The sequence below is a fragment of the Amaranthus tricolor genome, chromosome 15, assembly GCF_026212465.1.
Source record: "Amaranthus tricolor cultivar Red isolate AtriRed21 chromosome 15, ASM2621246v1, whole genome shotgun sequence".
NCBI lineage: Eukaryota > Viridiplantae > Streptophyta > Magnoliopsida > Caryophyllales > Amaranthaceae > Amaranthus > Amaranthus tricolor.
In genome coordinates, this window is record NC_080061.1 from 18,388,531 (window position 1) to 18,408,926 (window position 20,396).

The 20,396-nt window shown below is 34.0% G+C and overlaps 2 protein-coding genes across 4 annotated transcripts; both read left to right on the forward strand.

Annotated features, from left to right (window-relative positions):
* The first annotated feature begins 1,653 nt into the window (after nt 1-1,653).
* On the forward strand, nt 1,654-13,425 carry LOC130801168 (probable protein phosphatase 2C 60). Its single transcript, XM_057664949.1, has 11 exons — nt 1,654-2,089; nt 2,651-2,773; nt 6,243-6,306; nt 8,461-8,569; nt 9,279-9,432; nt 10,480-10,605; nt 10,732-10,855; nt 11,526-11,602; nt 11,720-11,772; nt 12,778-12,832; nt 12,995-13,425. Exons 2-11 carry the CDS (start codon nt 2,657-2,659, stop codon nt 13,217-13,219), a joined length of 1,104 nt encoding a protein of 367 aa, XP_057520932.1. The 5' UTR covers nt 1,654-2,089; nt 2,651-2,656; the 3' UTR covers nt 13,220-13,425.
* Nucleotides 13,426-17,045: 3,620 nt separating this feature from the next.
* LOC130801169 (UBP1-associated proteins 1C-like) lies at nt 17,046-20,085 on the forward strand. Of its 3 annotated transcripts, none has more exons than XM_057664950.1 (4): nt 17,046-17,284; nt 17,379-17,546; nt 17,655-17,782; nt 18,518-20,085. In XM_057664950.1, exons 1-4 carry the CDS (start codon nt 17,173-17,175, stop codon nt 19,727-19,729), a joined length of 1,620 nt encoding a protein of 539 aa, XP_057520933.1. In that variant the 5' UTR covers nt 17,046-17,172; the 3' UTR covers nt 19,730-20,085. The 3 variants fall into 3 exon arrangements, with proteins under 3 accessions (XP_057520933.1, XP_057520934.1, XP_057520935.1); XM_057664951.1 differs by having other exon boundaries at nt 17,397-17,546; XM_057664952.1 differs by having other exon boundaries at nt 17,403-17,546.
* Nucleotides 20,086-20,396: the final 311 nt, after the last annotated feature.

The window sequence follows — 20,396 nt, forward strand, 5'->3', positions numbered from 1 at the left end:
TTCCTTAATGATCATTAGCTTAGGAAGTTATCTTTTTTATCCCCTAAAAAGCCAAAAAACTAAAAACCATATATAAGCTAGAATTAGGTTGGTATATTTATTTAAAAGTTATTTGAAAGTCAATTATCATTGAGATTTGGCATACATATCCCATTGATTATCTTTTAACATCAACTTCCTATGTGTGTAGGGCTCATGTTTTGGGTCTAAGGTCCCAATACTGATTGGGCCTCATTATTTAGTCAAAAAAAGTCTATGACTTGATCAAACTCAAGTTAAAGATAGTCAATAAATTAATTAAGCTCCATTTCATTTACATGAAATGTTAGTTAGTTTCATCTATTATCAGTTTGAAAGTTGGTCGGTTTAGTATCAATATAGAGCCAACAACTATAGATAGTTACAAACATCCTAATAAAGTAAGCTTTTCAAATTTCTTTCTAACCAATTCTAGTTTCATATTTATGTTCTTCCTCCATTTCTCTTAAATATTAGAGGGGCTTTTTTGGGTGTCGCCCCAGATTAGTAATTTTTGTTTGTTTCATAGTGTTATTCGAAAATTTTCAACGACATTCAACCTCAAGAAGCTGGATTGAGCGACCCTTTGCTTGGACAGGGGACATAAAATAGGCATTACTCTTTCCCCACATAATACAAATTGTACTATGATTCACCCGAAAGAGTATTGTTCACGAATTTACCTTAATTTGTATTTATTCTCAATCTATAAAATAAAATATATTGAATCTTATTTGATTCGTCATAATGTGAACTTTATTAATATTAACTTTTTAAAATTTTTAATTATGCATAACTAAAGATATTAAGGACTTAAGTTGTGGATAGACAAACGAATAGAAGCATACATATAGCTAAAATTTTAAGACTAAGACCAAATAATATTTAAAAACAATGTGTGCTATTCTACAACATCATGAGAATTATTTTTTATCTGAACATAGTGTTAAATATATTTTTTAAATAAGTTTAAGTAAAACCATTCTACCATTCAAGTATTAAAAAATCAAAAAGCCAATATTGTGAGTGAGCGTCTCAATATGAGAACATAAGCCCAATCGGTCCAAATATAGATTTTCTAAATACGTAATCTGTAGTTGATTGATTTAAGGTCATAATTAATATTTTTAAGGTCAAAATTGATTTTTTTTACTTATAACTGATCACTTTAAAGTCTGAATTGATCATTTCTTTAAAAAATTTGATTCATTTAAAGTTGTAAACTTGCAAGTAAAAATTGATCTCTTTAATGTCAAAATTGATCACTTTTAAATCAAAATTGAAATTTTTTATTTTCTTTTAAAAGTTATAGTTGATCATTTAATTGATCACATTATATATAACTGATCACTTTAGTTTAACATTGAAAATGAAAGACTTTAAGATAATTGATTAATTTAGTGTTATAAACTTATAAGTAGATATTAATCAGTGGCAAAATTGATCACCTTTTAAGTTAAAATTGAAATTTTTTTATTATAATTGATTGATCTATGCGAAATTTATTTTAAGTTGAAATTGTATCTTTAAAGTCAAAATTAATATTCATATCTTCAAAACTAAAATTCTATATTCTACAATCCAAAAATTAGAAAATTTTTTATTTTCAATTTTTGCTAACGGTTCATATGAAGAATCTGAACATGAGACCATCTCTGGCAAGTTTTTGTGAAAATAAAATTGTAAATTCCTGCTTATTTTTGTATCAAAAATAATCTCAATTCTTGCCTGTTAGATTAAATAATAAATCAGAGGAGTACATTTCTCAGTGGTTCCTAACTCTTTCACCCTAATCATTCCGCTCATCTCAATTCTCTTATCAACTTCTCATTTTTCATAACACAATTTGTGAACTTACTTGATCTTTCTTTATTATCAACTTTTTACTTTTTTTTTCAATTAATTATTATTACTCCTATGATCCTATCCTATAATAATTAGGCAGAAGATATAAAAATGGTACAACTCCAATTATAATCTCCAACACTTTCTCCCTCTAACTTCTTGGCCTTCTTCTTTCAATTGTGCGGGATAGGGGACTTTTATCAAGATTTCTGGGACAGCCAATCAGGTAATCAATTTACTTGACTAAATCCATAATTTCACTTTTCAATTTCCATTTTTTTTTACCTTTATATCAATCTTTTAAGTTTTAATCAACTGGGTATCTTTTAGATTTTGTAGTTCAATAGTTTGTTCTAATTACTGCAATTTTTTTCTGATACAAACTCATTTGCTAATTTGCTCAAATGGGCGTTCTGTGCTATTAGATCAGTGTATAATTGTGTTATGTGATCTGGGTTTTTATATAAATAATTAATCCAATTATAGGATTTTTTTTCTAGTGGGTTAGTTTTTGTTATATTGCTCTTTCTTGAAGATTGTAGCTATTTGGTGGTGAAACTGGATGAGAGAATGATTACGTTCTCTTGATGTGGACATTTGGCAATTGGTTGAATTTAGGTCTGTTAATATTGATACTTGCAAGTTGCAACTTTGGTGGGATAAACATTTTTTTAATTGGGTACTTTTAGAGCACACTATTTGCTCATTATAGTGAGAGCTTGATTGATTCGGTGATGGCTTTGGGATTTTTTGTTACAAAAGTTTAAGAGTTTGATTGATTTTGCAGAAAAAAATGGGCGCCTACCTTAGCACGCCTAAAACGGAGAAATTCTCAGAGGATGGTGAAAACAGCAGGGTTCAATATGGATTGTCTTCAATGCAAGGTTGGCGTACGACAATGGAAGATGCTGTGAGTATTTTATGTTTTTGAATCATTTTATGACGAGTTGTTGATGTTGGTGTGAATTATCTTTCTTGTTAAAGGAGTTCTTTATAGCTTAGCAGGAGTTTATTTAATGGAATATGTCAGTGGTATTTGATGAATTATTGAGTGGACAAGAAATGGTTGACTTTTATTGTGAGTTTAGTTCTTTAATGATGAAAGCTAATACACCAGCAACTAGGTTTTAATGGTGGATGCAACTATATCTTTATAATAGCGAACAAGTTGTTTCCGATTGATCCTTGATTTTAAATATCATATACAACTTTAAATAAATATTGAAAGTTCAATATATCGAAAGCTCTCTAGAGGGGGAATAGAGAGTTTGCTCTATTTTTTCTGTTGAAAATTGTTTCAAAGGTTTGAAAGCTCTTTTGAAGCAACTTTCACCAATAGATTATATAGGTATAGAAAATAAAATAAAATTTATGCAGAAATGAAATGAACAAAACTCAACAAATTGTTCACATGGTTTAGTTACAAATAGCCTAGTCTCCGCCTAGGGTTCTCTTAACCCATTGGATTCAAACATTTTCATCAACTAAAGAACTATAAATCCTCGGTTTTATCGACAATGGGCATAATATAAAAGATAATATTCCATATTACCAATCACATAAAAACTAGAAAAATTCACTCAGCTTTTATGTGGGGTGAATTCTACCACTTATGCTTGTCAACGACAATGTACCAATTTTAATCCGTATACAACATTACAAATGCTTCTTTTATCGCTGTATTTCTTGCATTTACTATAAATCTAACATATATGGGTCAACTTGTGAATATTATTTGAGAAAGTTTGCTTGAGGCTTATTTATGCATTGAAGGCCAATTGTTAGTGGGGTACCAACACGACAACATAGTGGTTGTATTAGTTGTGCTCAATCTTTTGATCTTTTAAAGATGTTCTTATAGTGTGTTTGGATAACATTTTAGAGGGGAAGGGGAGGGAAGAGGAGTGAAGGGACGAGAAGATTTATGTGTCTTTCTTCCAAACTTTAGTAATGTTGAAAGGATTTATTTTTTCTAAAATGTAACAAAGTGCTCCCTTCTAATTCCTTTTCCTCTATTTCCATCCTTTCTCCTTTTGGCATTCAAGTGAGGGAAATTTCATCCCTTTATTTCCTTTCCCTTCCTTTTCCTCTATTTTTTCCATCCAAACTTAATTTAACAAGTGCAACTCATCTCAATAAGGCTACATTGAGGCTCAACAACTTTAGAACTGCAACCCCGGCAGCCTTGGTGTGTCACATGGATGAAATTTAGGAATAAACTTCGTAAATTGGTGTTCAACATTTTGTCATGTAATCTTGCCGAGTCAAGAACCAAATGATCCATTGATGATAAGGTGTTTGAGCATTTAATGGGCCAAGCAATGTCTTGCATTTGTGAGGGTGTTGATGAACGAGTGAACCATATATGCCAAGAATTTGAAGCAATGAAATGCAAAACTGTGAAGAAACATGAGTTAATCGATCAAGTAAAATAAGAGCATAACACAACATGTTCTAGACTGGAACATGCTTTGCTCGAACAAGCTGGGGATGCGCTTGTTCTAAAGCATGTCAAAACCTTGGTTTTTGTGTTTTCACGTGTTAAAGCTTTTAGAGATTTTTTTTTTGTATGACATCTTTGACGTCTTAGGCTTATTAAATTAGATTTTGAAGTTCATAAGAAGTGTATGGTGCACCATATTTGACATGGTGCAGTTTTCTAAGAATGCATGACATTTTGACAAGTGCAATAACAGATCAATGTGTACCAAAATAGTATAGCTACAGCAAAGAACAGAACAACCAAGAACAGAAACAAGGCAAACAGACAGCCTTGAAAACCTTCGACCAGGTGACCTTGCAAGGAATGTCCAGAACTAACCTTTGTAACTTGGAAGACATGGAAGATAGAAATGGAATCTCACTACATGAACCTTTCTATCAAGACCCTAAACTCATCCTAACAATCACAGGAAGACACCAAGAAGAGAGGTTGAAGGTCACTCAGTTGCAAGATGAACTGTCAGAATTCAGACCACACAGAACACCCGCTGACCAGCCCACCTTGCAGCATGACCCAAGCGTTGACCATGGACATCTGGGCCTAACCAATCATGGGGACGTCATCACTATACATAGGCCTAGCCATAAAGGTCCAAGAGCCAGGCTGGTAGTGCACACAATCGCCTAGAACACAAGCACAAGGGAACCCAGTTGCTGATCCTGATCAGAACAGCAGCACAACTTGCGACCAGGCCACCTTACACGACACGTGGAGACCAAAACTGTGCACCCAGGACCTGAGCTACAGTAGAAATGGAATCTTCATACAAGGATCTTTCCATCAAGACTCTAAGTGTCCATTTCCAAGCATGGGAAGTCATTCAAAAAGTGAGCCCAAGGTCACCCAGTCGCCAGTTTTAGTCTGAAGGCTTTGTAGAGTATTTTTGTTGTTTGTTATGTTTTTAAGTGTGCACATGTTCTGCACGTGGTTGTTTTTAGCCGTTAGAGTATAGAACTCTATAAATAGGACTCTAGGCCTCGTGTAAATGCATCCAATATTGATTAATTCAGTTTCATTTCTCAAATTCACGTTCAAGTACTGAAATTCTTCCTTTTCCTTTTCCTTGTGTGATTGTGTGTGTTTGTTCAACCAGTCAAAACGCATTGAGTGAGAAAACATCTCTGAAAACTAGATTGAGGGATAATCTAGTGCGTAACCTTTCCACAAGAGTGAGTGAAGCTTAGAGAAAGGTCGTGGATTCAACCCAAAGGTGAGTGAAGCCTGAAGAGGGAGACCACGAGGCTGGCCTGAGAATCAAGAAGTGCTTTCTTGGGTATATACTGGTGAGGAGTGTGTGTGTTTCCGCATTTTACAGACTATCTCCAAAGTTGAGAGTGATTCAGTGCAAGATTGTGAGTCTGAGGGACCCAATCTTGGTGCATATGGGAGGGTGCAAGCATCTTTGTTTATATTGTTGAAACTTGTGAGAGAACAAAATATTTGTATTTGTGACCAAACACTTTGTGGGTTCAAATAAACTATAGTGAGTAAGTTTGAGTATGTGTAATCTTAATGTAATTGTTGAATTATCATTAAAAAAATTTGGATTCAAGGGAGAGTACTTTTAAGTACCTATTAAACACTTGTGTTCTTGTTTTTCTTGCATTGTTTATATGTGTTACCTTATTGGCTCAGTTTTTGTCTATTCTTTTCATCTTTATTTGCTTAGCATCCTTTAAGTTAGAAATTTGGTCTAGTTTAACGGGTGAACTTTCCTATCATAAGGCAAGATATGTTGGTTATTTCGTTGTTATAAAGGTTTGCGTATGGAATATGGATAATATAAAAGATTCAACAACCTACCTCTGGATCCTTTAAATCGCTTGTTATTTTTTAACTCAGTATTTTTGACATAGATTGTAATTTGTTTTTCTAGCATGCTGCCTTCCCTGATCTGGATGCTTCAACTTCTTTCTTTGGCGTCTATGATGGTCATGGAGGTAAGAAGTGGAAAGTTAACCTTTTTAAGAAACAAACTTTTTTATATTGACATATATGAGTTTTATCGACCTTGACATCATTTGAATGAGACGAGCCAATTTTGATTGTTGATACCAACAAAAACATTCTTGTGCTATTTTTCCTTCTAATTTTTTTGTGTGTGTGTGAAATGCAAGAGCATTATGAATTCTCACTAAGATTTTGATAGATTGTATGCTTAAGTTGTTTGATCAATGTCTTTATATTTTTACTAATGTGGATTAACCTGTTTGTTGATGCATGCTTTTTATTGCTACATGCTTGTGTATTCTTAATTCTAGTAAATTCATTTTTTGAGTCCTTTTTGTTCAGTTTTCATCTATACACTTCTAAAGCCACTATTGAATTTCAGCATTATGAACCATCTATTTGATTCTTTTTCTATTAGTTTCAATCCGTGTATGAATCATTTCTTTTAGCTGTAGTTTTAGAAGCATTACAAGGATCTGACACTAATGCTAAAATAGATATCTAGATCTAAAGAAGAGGAAAAGGAAGGCTTGTTTCTTTCAATAACTTGGTAGAGATTGTCTTGTGATAGTCTTGCTAGTCAAATCTCATGTTAAAAGTTTCTCAATTCTCATTATCTTTAAACAAACACCCCGTAAGAGGACTAGGCCTTTTGAATGCTTTGTTAGCTTTTTAGTAAGGGTGCAACAATTTATTGTTGTTATTGATATGAAGTGTGCTTTATATGGCTTTAGGCTTGGGTGAAGAATAGATTTCGCCCCTACCACATCTATGCTCACTGTTGTTAAATTTAATCCTCTGTTTTGAGTTTGCTAAAAAAAACCTCACCAGTAGGAGTACCGTTTGGTGATAGATCATGTAGCAAAAGTGATGTCTCAAGCAAGGAATATGGAATGCGTTTTTATGGTTTCATGATATCAACACAGATTTTTTGGACAGTTACAGTTTTCTTGGTTGAATTGATCTTTTAAAGTGATTTTCACATCCCTTGTTGATGTAAAGTTGTTGTTATGTTATTGTGTATATTTTACCTATACTTTGTTTGTGGTGTCCTTGTTGGTTACTTTTTGCATATAAAGAATCTCATGTGCAAACATTTCAAGTATGTTGGTACATGGTGATACTGATGCTTTATAAGATTTCCTTTAGGCTATGCAATGGTGGTCGGATTTTTAAGCTATATCTATGTAAAATTCCTGTTCTCATTAATGATCAAACATTAATTGTTCAAAGGAAAAAAGAAAATATCTCCTATGCGTTTCTGGAAGTAATGCTTGTAGAACTGATTAACTTTGTAAATTGGATCGCCACCCATGTTCTTTAGTGATCTAATTTCAACAACTCTGTTTTGTAAGGCTTGACATTTTTACACCCATTTAGTGTCAACCTACGTTAGGAATTTGCTTTGCTAGCTTCTATACTTGATGATGTAGTGGATATTAGACTTCTATTAGCTAATTGCTTTATTAACAAGAATACAACATTGATTCATTTCTCTTCTCACACTTTTCCCGTAAGATATTCATTAGTATATGAACTTTATTTAAAAAGCGTGCCGCGCTTTGTGTCTTATGTGCGTCGAGCTCAGACTTGGATGAAAACGTCTCAGCTAGATGACGCAAAGCCCACTAAAAGAGGCGTGCGCCTTGATGCGTTTCACGCCTTGTGTGCCTGGTGCTTCCTTGTGGAGCTGAGCTATTAACTTATGCTTGTATGATCGAAAAAGAAATAAAATAAGTTCGAATAATCGTTGCTTTTTTAAAAAATAACAAAAGGCATGTGAAGAAGGAAATAACTTTAGGTTTTTTTTCATATTCTCATTCTAATAATTTTGTGCTAAAGTGGTGTTTACCGTAAGGATAATGAATATTTTGAAGCTTATTGATACTAATATAGGAATATCTTCTTAAAGTATTATATATGTTTTTAAATTGAATGTAATCTTTAGCGAAAAAGTGTGTCTCGCCTACATAAAGCTCACTTCGACCTACACTTTGCGTCTTGGCTCTAAGGACCTTTTGTGCCTTAGTGCACCTCGCGCTTTTTAAAACTCAGTATATGACAAGGAGTGGTTGAACACGTAACGCCCTTGCCAGATGTTGATAAATGTGTTTTTGTATGTTGCCAATGCTTTGTTTTCGTAGGTAAAGTAGTGGCCAAGTTTTGTGCAAAATACCTTCATCAACAAGTACTTAAGAGTGAAGCATACTCTGGTGGTGACTTATCAACAGCTCTGCAAAAAGCTTTCTTTAGGTGAGAATATATTTACGTTGGAATTAAATATGACTTTTTGCCTTTTCAATTGTTGGGTCATAGGCTTTTGGGCCTAGATGGCCTGCATATATCTAAATGACCCAGAAGTTATGTGAAAGTCAAACCTTATATGCCTTTGTTTTATTCGATGTTTGGCATCCATAACTTTATAGATGTATGTCTGAGATCAATAACTTTGTTTCATTCAAGAAATGATTGTAAAAGCAAATTGGGTAATGTGCCAATAACGCAATATAGAAAAACATATATCTAGACATCATTGCTTAGTGCTCCATCTTATATCTTGCACTCCAACATATTAATATTTAGAATAGTATGACTTAATAATGTGGACTTTTGATGGTGAGAGGCTAATGGGTTCAACATTGGTGGATTAAAAGGATGGCAATCTTTTTCTGAAGCTTGTGCCTTTTTCCAGCTCTTTTGTTTATAACAAGCTTCCTACCAGTAACCTTTACTTTTATCTTGGCTTTTACTTTAATTACTTACTGATACTAATTTGTTGAGAGGAGAAATACATATAATGATCAAACTTTTATCTAGCCTTACATCTACTAGAGAGTATTTATTGCACTAGCCTACTCTACTATGATTTATATATTTATGAAAAATACCATTTTTCTCTATTGCTCTAGTCGTATTACTCTTTTGTTCTGGTGTTTTGATGATAATTGTTGAATCATTGCAGGATGGATGAAATGATGCGTGGGCAAAGAGGATGGAGAGAGTTAGCTGTTTTGGGTGATAAAATAAACAAATTTACTGGAATGATAGAGGGGCTAATATGGTCTCCAAGGAGTGGTGATGGCAATGAGCATGATGATGATTGGGCCTTTGAGGATGTGGGTACTATTATTACACAACTACTATACGTTATGATATTAATAAAACATTTTTTAGTGTTTGTATGTCGTATATATAATTTTGTGTCTGCTCAAGTTCTTTCATTTGTATTCCATTAAATCATGTGCAGTTCTTATTTATGTGAAGTTTCACATGACGTTTGCTATCAAGGGTTAATCGAAATAACCTTTTTGTTAATTTTATTATTGACAAGGGTAAGGTTGCCTACATCCGACTATCCTAACCCCACTGTTGATGGAATCCACTTAATGATAATGGAGTAATGGAATGTTGTTGTTGTATTTCTTCCCTTTGCCTTTCTCATATTGTGACAATTTAAATTAAAATCAAATTATGATAATATGGAATTCAATTCTTGTTTGTTTCACTTGAATTTGATTATTGATTTTATGATAGCTTTGGACTTGAAGAAGCACCGGTATTTTAATTCTTCACTTTGAATCGTTGTTCATTGAAAATCCTGTAACTCAATTCTGATCATTCAGCTTTGTTTAGCAGCTCTTTCTTTTTGTCATAGAAGTTATGAATTTTATTGTTGATTCTTTATTCTTTTCATATACTTCTTCAATTTTTATTTATGCATACATTCGCTTTTACCTAAATGGACTATAATAAAATGGCTCGTTAAATCATGTGTACTTCTTATTGATATGAAGACATAGCTAATGTTTGGTCTCGAGGGTCAATTGGAAACAACCTCTTTGTTATTATAAGGGCAAGGTGGCGTACTTTGTCTCGCCAAATCCTGCTTGGGAGCCAATTGAGGGAATTGGGATAATGGAATGTTTAGGCCTTCTGATTTTATATGCCTTGATGATGTTTCAAAATAAAAATTGAAGTTTGACAATATAAAGAACATAATACTTATGAAAGGGAACATCCTAGATGTGCTCAAAACAATGTCTATGAAATGAGATGTTTCATTGTAAAATGCAACAGTAAATCACCTAGTTAAACCATATGCTCCAAATTGCTATGTTATTATTTTGTTGTTTTAGCATTGATTAAGTTGATACATTAAGCAGGGACCTCATTCGGATTTTGCTGGTCCCACTTCTGGATGCACTGCCTGTGTGGCTGTTCTTAGAAACAACCAACTTCTTGTTGCCAATGCTGGTGATTCTCGTTGTGTGATTTCGAGAAAGGGTCAGGTAAATTTCACATATCAGCTTCTTGAGCTGGTAGCCGAGAAGAAGTTGATAATTCAACAATCTATCAGCTTGCTATTTTTCATAGAACTCCTTTCTTTCTTGATTTAATCATTATTTCATTCACAGGCTTATAATCTGTCTAGAGATCACAAACCTGAACTGGAAGCTGAGAGGGAGCGAATTTTAAGAGCTGGTGGGTTTATCCATGCTGGACGAGTGAATGGCAGTCTGAACCTTGCAAGAGCTATAGGTAGCCAAGCTCTTAAGTTTTTGTCGTTTTTTATTTGTCAAATATTTGTCTGTCAGGTATTTTTGTAAACAACTGCCAAGTATCTTGTTCTAATATTAATCTCCAGAGCATCTTTTAGTTTTCGTCATTAACAGACAATTCTAGTAATGCTGGTCAACTGAGTTGAAAACCTTTTTTGTTATTTGGCTTTGTGGTCTGATTCATTTGTGTTTCTGTTATTCTCTTTCTGTGTGTTTTTTTTGAGTTTAATTTTGGAGGGTAGGGGTGATATGTTGACTGGAATTTGTTTAAATGAATGGCATAAAATACTTGCTTTTATTTTCTTTTTTTTTATGTGAGCTCTTTGGAGAAATTGTCCGATTTATAAAGATAGAGTTAGTATATTACAACTTCCCTTATTGATTTTAATTATAAACATGAAACCTTAAGTTTCCCCAACTTTGTCAAATATCAATACAGTATAAACCGTGACAAGAAATTGTAAATCAAAAATTAACTCTCTACTATGGATGTAAGCGAATATTTACTCAAGCAAAGCTCAACTTGGCCCTTGAGCTTGGAGCTGGTGGATTCAATGTAGCTTTCCTGCAAACTCGACCTATTAAGAAGTTATTTATATCTTTGAAAGAGAAATTCTGAGTATTTCCTAATACACGTTTGTCTTGGACAGGTGATATGGAGTTCAAGCAAAATAAATTTCTTCCTGTTGAAAAGCAAATTGTAACAGCAAATCCAGACATTAACACGGTTGGTATCTTGTTGTTGTCTTTGTTAATCCGTAGTCCTTACTGTTGTGTCCTACCTTGTTTCCTCTGACAATCCATTTTATCCTTTCCTTCCGTTTCTTTCTTTTTCTATAAATAGGTTGAACTTTGTGATGATGATGATTTTCTTGTTCTAGCTTGTGATGGTATATGGTAAGCACTTCAAGCCTTCCCTTCCAATGTTGAATTCTATGAACTTTGCTTGACATTTTAATCTTTTGTGCTTGTCTGCTGTGCTGTTATTTAGTTACTCTTGCAAAAATACGTTTCAACTTGCTCAAAAGATCTGATCATGGACTGGGCTGCTGTTAGCAGAAAAAAGCTCATGCTAGGCCATATCTGATTAGTTGTGAACTCATGTTTTCCTAGTTATGATAAGAGGTGTTCATTCAAGTTATCTGGTCGATTTTGTGTCGGTTCACAATTGGATCATGTGTCTACATTGCTTTTGCATAATTTTAAATTCATTGTGAAGTTGGCTCAAATTTGGTTTCGATAACAAGATCTGGTAAATATCGAGTCATCAAGTTACCTCTAGTTATGATGTTGTAGTAGAATTTCCAAGGTCACTTCAACCCAGAATTTTCCATGTTAGGTCCTGTCACCTGTGTCTAATTTTTTCATTGCTTTCAAATCTTGCATGGCATATCAAGAGGATATCTGATTAAATGGATATTCTATCTATTGTCATAATATAGTATTTACCAGTGTTATCACATGATTCGAAAAACGCGAATTATAGTCAGTTTTGGGATATATCAGGTCATTTTGAGCAAATAACGAATAAAAATGAATTATGTTAACGGTCGTTATGTCGTGGAAGTAGACATCGCAGTGTGAATCTTAACTTGAATATAATTCATTTTATCATAGTATAAGTTTTTTAGAAAATATGTTTAAATTAAAGCTTATAATAGATCTTTTAGAACCTAATACACTTCAAATAAAAGATGGAGATCTAATGCATGCTCTATCTTGCCTCCAAATTACCAGATGGAGTTTAATATATGCTCAATCTTGGTAAATTGATGATCATTTGACTGATAATATTTTAGCATCATTATATCCTCTTAAGCAGTGTTATCTATTCCTGATCTCACTTGCAACTTTTATCATGATAAAACTTGAGGACTGATTACTATATTGTTTTTTACAAAGGGACTGCATGTCAAGCCAGCAGCTTGTTGATTTTGTTCATGAACAATTGAATACTGTAAGTACACAATGACTGCTGCAAAATTGAGTACATTTAATTTTATCTGATTTAACTTCCAGATTTCAAGTTTAGCTTTTGATTCTGCACAAATTTTAAGCTTTGCTGTTCATGAAGAATTGTTCGAGTGAATCTGGTTGACACAATGTCTGAACATTGCAGGAGACGAAACTATCTGCAGTGTGCGAGAGAGTGCTTGACAGATGTTTGGCCCCTTCCACTGCTGGTGGTGAAGGCTGTGACAACATGACAATGATACTGGTTCGGTTCAAGAAGCCAATACAACAGGATACCTCTGTACCTAAAGCCGGTGAATCATCACAGTCTGAGCCACCAGTTACTGAAGCTGATTCTGAACAAGAACCAAAAGAGACTGAATCAAGCTAGTGTAGACAGTTAAAATTCTGTTCTGTGATCTGTCACAGATAAACATACAGAAATAGCTCTTTGTTGATTTTTCAGGTTGTATGTAAATGAAAGATGATTCCTCAACTCTCAAAGTGTTGGTAATATTTCTTCAATACATATAACAAACTATGGAGTATTATGATAGGATGTACAGATGCTCTTGCTATAAGAATGTTATTTCCGAATTCCAGGTTTAGGAAATCGTAGATTTCCCCAACCCCAAGTTGTGGTTGTTCTTTCCGTCTCTTTTTTCTGCTCATTTTTTAAAAAAATCTATGTAATTCCACTGTATTCAGTTATTGCATATTTGTCCCGTCAATGGGAGAGCTTTCCCCGAGATAATAGTGATGTTAAAAGTTACAAAGGAAGAAGTGAGATTAAGATGGTCTCTAAGAAAACAACTCTATTTTCTTTCCTTTGTTGAACTTTTTTGAAGTACTGAGATCTCTTCTTTCATTGACTTTCTCCATTTTTAATTCTAGAGCACCTCTTTAGTATTTCATTGCTTTTCCATTATTCTGAGATACCGAGACCATTGACCATTGTGCTTCAAATTTTGGATCATACATCTTAAGTGGAATTCCTGTTGTACTCCTTAGTTGCAACTCATATCTGCTAGTCATCTCCACACTGGACATTTGCTAAGGCACATTATTAGGAGTTACATGGAATTCTAGTATTGCCCAAAGACATGAAATGGCAACAAATGAGATGCCCAAAGACATGAAGTGGCAACAAATGAGATGAAGGAGCATTCATATGGGATCCAATAGTGTCAGGGGGGTCTTATATTGCAGGCGTCTAACGGGAAGACTATTGGTCTGATATGTAGCTGTAGCAAAAGCCTCGCACAAAAAATGGACGAGAACATGGAATTCAAACATAAAAGCCCTGGTCATTTTAAGGAGGGTATGATTTTTTATTCAGTTATGATGTTTTGTTGTGGAGTATCAGAACAAGTATTTTGATGGATGAGGCAGTGTTCAATAAAAAAAATTTCATGTTGTGATTAACATACCACCCATTATCAGATCGTAAAATTTGAATTTTTTTATGAAATTGGGCGAGAATTATTATATAAAAAGTAACAAAAACATCATACATTTCAGAATTATGTTTAAAAAACTAAAACCCAACTCATGCGAGTATAGTACTCTAGAAACAAGACATGATAAGAAAAAACATGGAAAGTAAGTTATGGGGCATGACCCCAAACATCAGAGTGAACTAGCATATGTGGCATATTAGCATAAAATAAACTAGAATAATAACAATGTTTATGACTTTTTTTCCAAGACATAAGCTTCGCAATCCAAAGACACATTTAAATTGCGTAAAGAAGGGAAAATATGTTTTAAATACCTTCAGGAATGATCACCTAAACGATAACGTCGCATCCATTATTGATGTTTAGTGGACCCATTAGCTAGCATAGCATGACCTTGTTGAATCACATTATCCAAATAATATAAGCCTTCTCATTCAGTACCACATTTAATGATCATCTCAATCCAAGGCATCATGCACATTACATCCTTCAGAAGACATGAGAACATGACAATTAAGCTCTTTAGTCAATTGATCAATAGTTACCAGTTTATGCGAAAAGTTAGGAATCAAGAGGTAATTCTTTAAATGAAAAGAAGATGAAATATAAACAGTGCCAACCTTATCCACATGAACTCACTCCCATTGGTAGTTTATATGTGAGTACGATTTGTGGGTACCATGAACAAAAGGTATTTAGGGTCAAATGTCATTGTATCTGATCTGTTACCCTACAATTAAAAATCTCAGTAGAGGATTCTAGTTTGTATAATAGGCCTACTCCTCCTCAGGGATATATATATATATATATATATATATATATATATATATATATATATATATATATATATATATATATATATATATATATATATATATATATATATATATATATATATATATATATATATATATATATATATATATATATATATATATATATATATATATATATATATATATATATATATATATATATATATATATATATATATATATATATATATATATTGGGTTGGATTGTTTCGTGAGTTGGGTTCGATTTTTGGGCTTTTTTGGGCTTAGGTAGGGCTGTTAGGGTTTTTAGGGTTTTATTAGATGGAGGTGGAAGCTTTCATATACAAACGCAAAAAAAAAAAAAGAAAAATAGAAAACCTTATTTTCTCCTCCCCTCAATGAATCTTTCTCCTTTATCTTCCTATTTACTCTCACTCTCACGGATAACATCCCCCCTTCCTAAGTGATACCAACCTCCATCTGTTAGTGGCGATTCCTTGCCGAAGTGTTCTGCAACAAAAAGATTAGCCTTGTCGTTGGTTCGGTTAACTGAATCCTTAGTGGTGACCTTTCTCTTTTGTAGGTCTTCCCACCACTTTGGATAACCGTTGAACTTGAAACACTCATTTTAGGTGTGTTGACACAGTGACTGTAATTCAGATGAGTCTTTTCGTCACCATCTTATTGGAGTGAGGGCTTAAATATTGGTTTGGCATAGCTAACATACTACCAACTTTCGAGATACTTGGTCCCAATGATGACTCGCCGGACATGATACCCCATTGCACGAGTTCACATCGATTGATGGCATAGGCCACATCCACAGTGGGTAAAATCTTGATTGAGAAGATATCGATGTTTTTTGTCCAATGGATCCTTAATTCTAGTGAGAAATTGGTAGACACGGTTTCTTTGGATAAATATGTTGAGCGTTTTGATGCCTTCTGCAAAACTATTGAGTTTGGCATTCAACAATTAATCTCTTTCCATAGGACATTGGTCTTGCCATAAAAAACTTCAATGGAGTCTTTGTTTTGGGTGAGGGATGCGACCTTTGAACAGAAATCAAAGATATGAAGGTCATCCCTTTCTAGAGATCTTGAGTAGGGCATAATCAAGAAATTCGTTGACTAGGTCACGTCATCCTCCTCTATGATCCATGAAATAATCGTGGAATCATGTTGGGTCCATTGCAGAGATGTCAGGTTAGTGGTGGTTGGAGAAACAACTTGTGATATAATTGAGTTTTCCTGGACCATCAATTGCGATGTGTATTATTTACATCACTAGGTGTAATTGTTTTAGGTCAGTTTTTTGACCACCCGAACCGCTGGTGTTGAGGTATCACAAGGTGATGAAGGAGGATTCATTCGTTAGAAGAGTTGGAACATATGTTCCATTTGTTCCAGTGGAGATCATTAAGTTTGTTTGGTTAAAATTATTTGATGGGTCTACCATCACAAGTAAGCTATAGGTAGATGATGAGAATCGATGAGGAGGCCTTTAGGTTCCAAATCTGAACTTATGACTCTGATACCAAGAAGAAAAGTAAAACCTATTTTGGAGTTTTGAATGCTTGTTTTTTTGTATTATTAATGAATGGAAATGCAACCAATGTTTATACACAATAAAGAGATATAGGTTTTTAAATAAAGAAATTAGTATCTAATATGAATATACTAAAAAAAAAATAAAATAACACATTTGATTATAATAGAAGTAAATACCATCCTCACAAATTAAATTTTAATTTTATTTGTAACACTCATGTCATGTATTTTCCTGTTTTATATATTGCAAAATGTTATACAAATATTGAAAAATAATAAAATTATTTAAATTGTGTGAATAATAATATTAAAAAAGTTAAAATGTCTAAATGAAAATGAAAAAAATTAACGAGACGGGGAGCTTGAAATTGGAACTAGCAAAATCAAGGGGCCACCGGACTAGTACTATTTATTCCTTCGTTTACAATTGGTTCAACTTGAAGGCAGTGCATTTCCTTGAGTGGGGGGCTGTCCTCTGAAATTCTCTTTCTTTTCTTCTTTATTGTTAAACTTCCCCATTTTCTCTGTGATTTTATCTATCAGTTCTTCAAAACCCACATGACAAAAGTTTCTCTTACTCTCATGGATGATATAATTCCACAAGATACCACCAATTCAGCAACTCGTCCACCTGCTACATTTGTTGCTGATCAAAATCTCCGAGTGGAAGGTCAGTTTACTTTTTTCCTTTCATAAAACCAAAACTCCTACTTTTTTATGGAATTATTTAAATGCTGTTTTGTAACATGTTATCTCGTTTTAAGCTGAATTTTCTGTGAAAGATGAAGGTGGTGCTGGAAAAAACCTAGTATCGGAAGCAATAAAGTTAGATTTTGAGATGGAGAAAAGAAACATGACACAAAATATTGTTGCTTCTGAGAGTCTTGAGACTGAACTGAAAATGGAGCTAATGACTGAGAAACAAATAATGGGTATGAGTTTTCACGAGACTTCGTCTATTGATTGTTGTTTTGTTAATAAATCTTAGGTTTCTGGCTTTTCAAGATGGTTTTTTATTACAGTAAAATTTGCTAATGTAGGAAGCTCAGATGATGATCTTGGTGAGAAATTGAAAATGATTAGCCACCCTGTTGATCAAGTTGATGATTTAGATCAAATTAATCAAGACCCACAAAAGAATAATATGTTTGAGAAAGTATTGGGTCAGGTGAGATGATTTTAACCAAAACCTTAATATTGAATATTGATCATGTTGAAGGTTGGCATTGGACAATTGTTAGTGTGAAATGTGAGGCATTGGATTTGGAATTATGTTATTGATCAAGTCTTGCTCTTTTGCTTTTCTACATTTATGTTTGTTATTGGATCCCAAGTAAATTGCATGGTACAAAACTGTACAAGTAGCTGTAACCTGTGAGACATTTATGAATGTAATTTGGATTTTTGTGACTGATATTTGCAAGATAAAAGCTTTGTATTTGTGTGTTAATAGTTTATGCATTGAGATATGATCTGATAAACATTCCTAGGGGCTAGAACTTATTTGGTCTCACTTCTTAATTTGAGCCTGAAGAAAGCTAATTGAACTGTTTGTGATCATAGTTTTATATGCAAGACAGGTATGTGGTTTCAGAAAATATCAATGTGTTTTTGATTGAGTGATTTTGGAGGTTTCATCATGTTATTAGCTAATGACTTAACACGAGTATGCTCCAATGGCATACAGTCAAATAAGATTGTTATTATTCGATATAGATCACTTTGATGGCAATGCTGAAATTGAATCTCAGTTTTTGTGGGAAAAATTGTTAAATGTATGTTCAATCAATTTGAATCAATATTGTTAGTTGGTTACTTGGTTGGTTTCCTATCATTATAGCTATTTGATTGCAATAGTTCATTAGATTTTTGACAATTTTTGGTTCTTACCTTTGCTTTGTAGGGTCTGCCTAGTTCAGGCATCTCTGGCATGAAAAGGAAAGCTGAAACTTCAGCTGAGGAAGAGAAAGCTTTTGTAAGCAAGGACTCGCAGAATAAGAAATGGCATTGCTCCTTGTGTGAAGTTTCTACTGCATCAGCAGGAGGTTACAATCTTCATATCCATGGAAAAAAGCATAGAGCAAAGGAAACAATGTTCAAGTCTAGTGAAACTGTGAACATGATTAGCATAAATAATTACTCCACCAACAAATGCCTGCTTCCTAGGGAGGAAAAGAAAAGCCAAGTGCTACTTGTGGAAGAAGAGAAAAGCCGAGTGCTACCTGCGGAGGAAGAGAAAGGCCAAGTGCAGCCTACGGAGGAAGGGAAAAGCCGAGTGCAGCCTGCGGAGGAAGAGAAAAGCCAAGTGCAGCCTGCGAAGGAAGAGAAATGCCAAGTGCAGCCAATAGAGGAAGAGGAAAGCCGAGTGCAGCCAGTCAAGGAAGAGAAAAGCCGAGTTCAGCCTGTGGAGGATGATAAAACTCTGGAGCGAGAAAAAAGCCCGGTTACTAAGAAATGGGAATGCTCTTTATGTCCAGTATCTGTTACTTCAGAGATACTCCTAATAAGTCATCTTCAAGGGAAGAAGCACAAAGCAAAGGCAGCTAAACTTGGAATTGTTCTTGTCAATAATGAAACTGAGGTAGAGAGCGAGGACACAAAGAAATGGTATTGTTCAGTATGTCAAGTATCAGCTTCATCAGAAAATAATCTGAATGATCATCTGCAAGGAAAAAAACACAAGGCTAAGGCGGGGTTGCTTCATCAAGAGGCTGATAATGGGGATTGTAATTCAGGTGAAGACGCAAAGGCTATGGAGGAAAGGTGCTTGGAAGGAGATGAAGGTTTCAGGAACGAGCAAGAAGTAGTCAACAAGTTGAACATAGCGGAGGCTGGAATCAAGGGGGATATAGCCAATAGCGAGGAGAATGAGATAGAAACCATCAGTACGGAAAGCATTGAAATTGATAAGTTAGGGAATGGTGGTGAAGAGACGGGAAAGGAACTCGTGAAGTTTTGGCACTGCAAGATATGCAATGAAGAAACTTATGATGAAGCTGCAATGGATACGCACCGGAAGAGTAATAAGCACATGGATTTGCTTCGAAAAATCGGTGGAGGTCTCGTTGTTGTGTCGAACGTTCTGAAGGAAGCAGCTCCCAGGATGCAATATTAGATGAAAATGGATGTTACTAACTAATATTGGATTAGAGGCCAGCTAATTAGTGAAAAAACTGACTGGTTCAAAACTGAAAAAGTTTCCGATACTTGTACTTTTGTCAATAAGAAGGAAGGATCGGAAACGTATTTCGTTAGAAAATAATCATTATCCTAATTAGACTAATATATCTATATTAAGGTGTGCGTACTGATTCAATAATCTGTGATCTTGATTCTTGATATGATATTCAGATCAATAGTGTGGAACCCGAATCAAAAAATCCAGATAGTAGTGCACCCAAATCACATACAATTATATTTGAGTATTGTATCAGAAACTGAATATCTGAATATGTGGAACTTCTTTTCCTAGTGTGCACGAAATTATCAGCTACAGGTACAGAATATCAATGAGTTGTTATCAGGTCTGAATTTGGTCTCAATGAAGTATATGATCGATGCACAACTACAACAATGGAGTATAGTTTTGTGTATGTTAGAAATTTATTTGATCTAAATATATTATATTTATGGCGTAGTTGACTGGTTTCCTGCGTCATAAAAGGAAATAAGCAGCCATAAATATGATATTCTCTTACAATATTAGTGTGATCATCAGTAAACTTGCATTTTTGACACCATACTTATGTATTTAACTGTCTCTAATTTGGTGTTTGACCTTA